The sequence below is a fragment of the Vigna umbellata genome, chromosome 1 (genome assembly GCF_029865625.1).
Source record: "Vigna umbellata cultivar VRB3 chromosome 1, Vumbellata_1.0, whole genome shotgun sequence".
Classification (NCBI taxonomy): Eukaryota; Viridiplantae; Streptophyta; class Magnoliopsida; order Fabales; family Fabaceae; genus Vigna; species Vigna umbellata.
The window spans coordinates 76595528-76599941 of record NC_142165.1 but is presented as its reverse complement, the minus strand read 5'-3'; the positions used below and the strand labels follow the sequence as shown (position 1 = coordinate 76599941).

The following is a 4414-nucleotide window of genomic DNA, read 5'->3' as shown; positions in this document are numbered from 1 at the left end:
TTTATGATATGAAACAAGCATCAAATTAACATTTTAATCAGTGGTAATAAAATTAAAATTAATTTAGTAGAATAATTGCATGAGTTAATATCTAGTTAATTAATTAATTAATTTATTTATTAGTGAGGAGAGAGTGGAAGCTGGACCCGTGTGAGAAGAGAGTAGAAAAGCCAGGAATGTGGGACTGCACTTTCCTAATGTGTGGTCGGCTCCGTTTAAAATAAGCGGCGTAAGTAAACACTGATATTATGATGATATCATCGTAGACAACCGCCGTTACCGTCACCATTGTTATCCGTACCGGTCTTCGGTCTTACCCAAACACTTGCTTCTTTCTCTATATAAAACGTTCAGACACCCTCCTCAACTTCATCCAAACCAAAAAACACACACAACAACACACAGTCGTTAATAAAACATCAACATCATCATCATCGAAGCTGCACAAATTCCCAACACTCAACAAAGCTCAATTTAGATTATCCTTTTTCGGTAATTTCTTTAACATTCCTCAGAGAAGTGGTTTTGTTCTGTTTCTAAAATGAGCATACCCATCCCCTTGTATGTGTACGTTTCTGTTTTCCCTCTCTTACCGTTCACGAATGTTTGAATTCAATACAACGTGGGTGGTTCTCTGGAATAAGCATGTAGATGTATCTGATTTTATTTTTTAATTTTCTCTATCTTAAAAAAAAATACCAAATAATTCGGGTTTCAGCATTTGATTGTTTCTGGTCATGATTTCAGCGTCTTGCTTCTTCTTTAATTGGTTTGCTTTCTTTTTTTAATGAAAAGATTACGTTATGGATTTTAACTACAATTTCATTGATATTAAACTATTTTTTTTTTAGTTATTGAAGTTTTGGTTTGGATAGTGATGGGAGAGGTTTGAATTAGGAGAATGATTCCTGGGTTTGGAACAATTTCTTTTGCTGTCAGGTGGAAACTATTTTATTTTTTATGTTGTATCCATATGAAACCTACCTGCCAACGGAAGTTGGAGCAAATAACAGTTGTGAAAGAACAAATACAGATGATATTATTAATTCGTAGAGGTTTGCTTCGATTTTCATGATTTGGGTATGTAATCAACAGAGAATTTTCACTTGCTGTTTGGTATCTAATAAGAAGCAACCTTTTTATTAATCACATGGGAGGGCTGTTGAAGTTGCTTTCTTTGGAATTTTTAATAAATTTGTGACATTGTACGATTCCCAGTTCAGATGTTTTACTAGTTGAACATTTTAAATACCAACAAGCTTAAACCTCTTGTTTTTGTTTTTCAGTGTCGTTGTATGTTCGTGTATGATCATTTTTCTTTTTCCTGTATGCATCACTGTAAACCCAACCACACTCTACTTAGCCATTCCAGGCTTCGATTACCTCTAGTGGTGGCAAAAGAGTTATGAATTTAATTTTTCACACTTCATCAACATAAGTTTTCTAGTGTTCGATCGCTTTCTTTATTTCTTGTGTGAGCAGTTGTTATCTTCTCTACAAATTGCAGTTGCACTAGATTAGTGGTACAATGAACTTGTGATTTAGCTATTATTATACTTATTAGTACCTGTCTATGTTGTCCTTGCAGGCTCATACTCTTATATTGAAACTGTTGGGGTTCAAGTGTGAAGCAAAGTGTTGAGAAGCTTGCAGAGGGTGGTGTTTTTCTGATTTGCTACTCAGATTAATAAATCCCCCCGTCACATAAATCAGCTGATGCCATCTTAGGATGGACTCACAACAGCTTTTCAGTTTTGGTGTTGCAAGTGCAGGATTACCTTACGTGCCATCTTTTCCCACTGTTCCATCCCTACCCAACAGGCTGCTTGGATCCTTGAAATATGACATTGGCAACTCACCTAATTCACCATTTTCCACTTATTTTGATTCTGACACCCTTTCTGCATTGAGTGACGGCCAAGAGCAATACAGCCCCGGAGAAATCCTCTCGGGTGTCAGCTCCTCTTGTAACTCTTCACTGGAAACCAACCAATATATGTATAAATCAATCTCTTCTGTAGACTTCATAGACAATTTCCCACTATATTCTGCTTGGAACTCTCTTCCACAGAATGTGAATAGTAATCAGAAAATCCAACACGCTTTGCTAGAGCTAGAAACTGCTCTGATGGCCCCCGATGATGATCAAGTTACCACTCCAAATACATTGGCCGGGAGCAGCAGACCAATGGCATCTGGCCACAGATACAAGCCCTGGAGGCATGAGAACGATGGATCACAATATGCTCAGCCATCATATGTTCCCAGCAGTAGGCTATCAAGTGAAGTTGTGCATGTAGAGAAACGCCAAAAGTTGACGGAGGAACCATCACTACAAGCTTTCCCACCAAACGATCTGAAGCAACTGCTGATTGCATGTGCCAAAGCCCTTCATGAAAACAACATCAAAGATTTTGATCAATTGGTAGGAAAGGCTAGAGATGCTGTGTCGATCAACGGGGAGCCAATCCAGCGGCTTGGCGCTTACATGGTAGAAGGGCTTGTTGCAAGGAAGGAAGCATCAGGAAAGAGCATCTATCATGCCCTTAGGTGCAGAGAGCCTGAAGGTGAAGAATTACTCTCTTACATGCAACTGCTGTTTGAGATTTGCCCCTACTTAAAATTTGGTTACATGGCTGCCAATGGAGCCATTGCGGAAGCCTGCAGAAACGAGGATCGCATACACATCATAGACTTCCAAATTGCTCAAGGATCTCAGTGGATGACACTTCTTCAAGCCCTTGCAGCAAGACCTGGTGGTGCTCCACATGTTCGGATAACGGGGATTGATGATCCTGTTTCTAGATATGCACGTGGCGGCGACGGATTAGATATTGTTGGTAAAAGGTTGGGCTTGATGTCTGAGAAATTTGGCATCCCAGTTGAGTTTCATGGAGTGCCTGTTTTTAGTGAAGAAGTGACAAGGGAAATGCTAGATATCAGGCCTGGAGAGGCCTTGGCAGTGAACTTCCCCTTGCAGCTCCATCACACAGCTGATGAGAGTGTTCATGTGAGTAACCCAAGGGATGGACTATTGAGGTTGGTGAAGTCACTTTCTCCCAAGGTGACCACACTGGTGGAGCAGGAATCAAACACCAACACAACCCCTTTCTTCAACAGGTTTATCGAAACCTTGGATTACTACTTGGCAATCTTCGAGTCTATTGATGCCAGCCTACTCCCAAGAGAAAGCAAGGAGCGGATCAATGTGGAGCAACATTGTCTGGCCAGGGATATAGTGAATATTATTGCTTGTGAAGGCAAGGAAAGGGTTGAGAGACATGAACTATTGGGGAAGTGGAAATCCAGGTTAACAATGGCTGGATTCACTCAGTCTCCTTTGAGCTCTTATGTGAATTCTGTCATAGGAATCCTTCTCAAGTGCTATTCAGAACATTATACTCTGTTGGAGAAGGATGGAGCCATGTTGTTGGGGTGGAAGGATAGAAATTTGATATCAGCTTCTGCCTGGCATTGCTGAAACATGGCTGAAACATAGATAGGAAATACTGTCTAGTAGTAATGGTAGTACAAGTATCATGATGATGGAAGCCACATGGTGCTTGGAGGGATAAAGTTTAAGGTTTATGTTCACTGTTAGTGCTATGAATTTCATCATTCTTCTATAGGACTTTGCCGTACCTTAACATTTGTCCATAAAGAGAGACCTAGTATATTCATTCTTTTATAAGATTTCAAGTGTTTCAGATGTTTTTCTTCTTTAGATATTTTGAACTTGTGCCTGAGTTTGAATTACTAATTATAGGAATCTCAAATTTTGAACAGCGTATAGCTTCGTATATTTAGGAATGAAAATAAATAAATTCGTACCTATGAGGATAAAGATACAAATATTTAGTGGATAAAGATAAAAATATTTACTTATTCACTTATTCATTTGTTAATAGAATTTGGTGATGGAACGGGGTATTATAATATTCGATTAAAGAATATTCACTTAATTTTATTTAAATATTTTTTTAAAGTTTGAGTAATCAAAATAAAATTATTAATTAAATAATAATGAAAGATGATTTAAAATTTATTTTAATATATTTTTAATTTTGTTTAGATTCTAATAAATTAAAGTTGTTTAATAAAAAACAATTTTTAAAAATTTATATTTTAGTGTAATTCATTTAAATTTATTTGTGTTAATATTTATTGAATGATTTAATTTATATTGTATTTAAAAATTATTTTTTATCTAAATTTATATTTTAAAAATTATTTTTAAATAATTTAACTTCAAATTTTGAAAAATAAAAAATAAATTATATACATATATAAAAAAGTTACAAATATATATATATATTTCGAGTATTTTAACGAGTAAGAAAATGACAAATAAATATTTCTAGAAAGAGCCGGCACTATCATACCAAATCTACAAGTTGTCATCTTTACACATATT

At 36.3% G+C, this 4414-nt stretch overlaps 1 protein-coding gene across 1 annotated transcript; it reads left to right on the top strand.

Moving 5' to 3' along the window:
* Nucleotides 1–334: 334 nt before the first annotated feature.
* Nucleotides 335–3709, top strand: LOC148206402 (scarecrow-like protein 21). Its single transcript, XM_088104268.1, has 2 exons — nt 335–492; nt 1589–3709. The coding sequence occupies exon 2, from the start codon at nt 1730–1732 to the stop codon at nt 3479–3481; it is 1752 nt and encodes a 583-aa protein (XP_087960394.1). The 5' UTR covers nt 335–492; nt 1589–1729; the 3' UTR covers nt 3482–3709.
* Nucleotides 3710–4414: the final 705 nt, after the last annotated feature.

Coding starts and splice junctions, on each gene's coding strand:
- LOC148206402 (XM_088104268.1), top strand. CDS start 1,730: ATGGACTCACAACAGCTTTTCAGTTTTGGTGTTGCAAGTGCAGGATTA.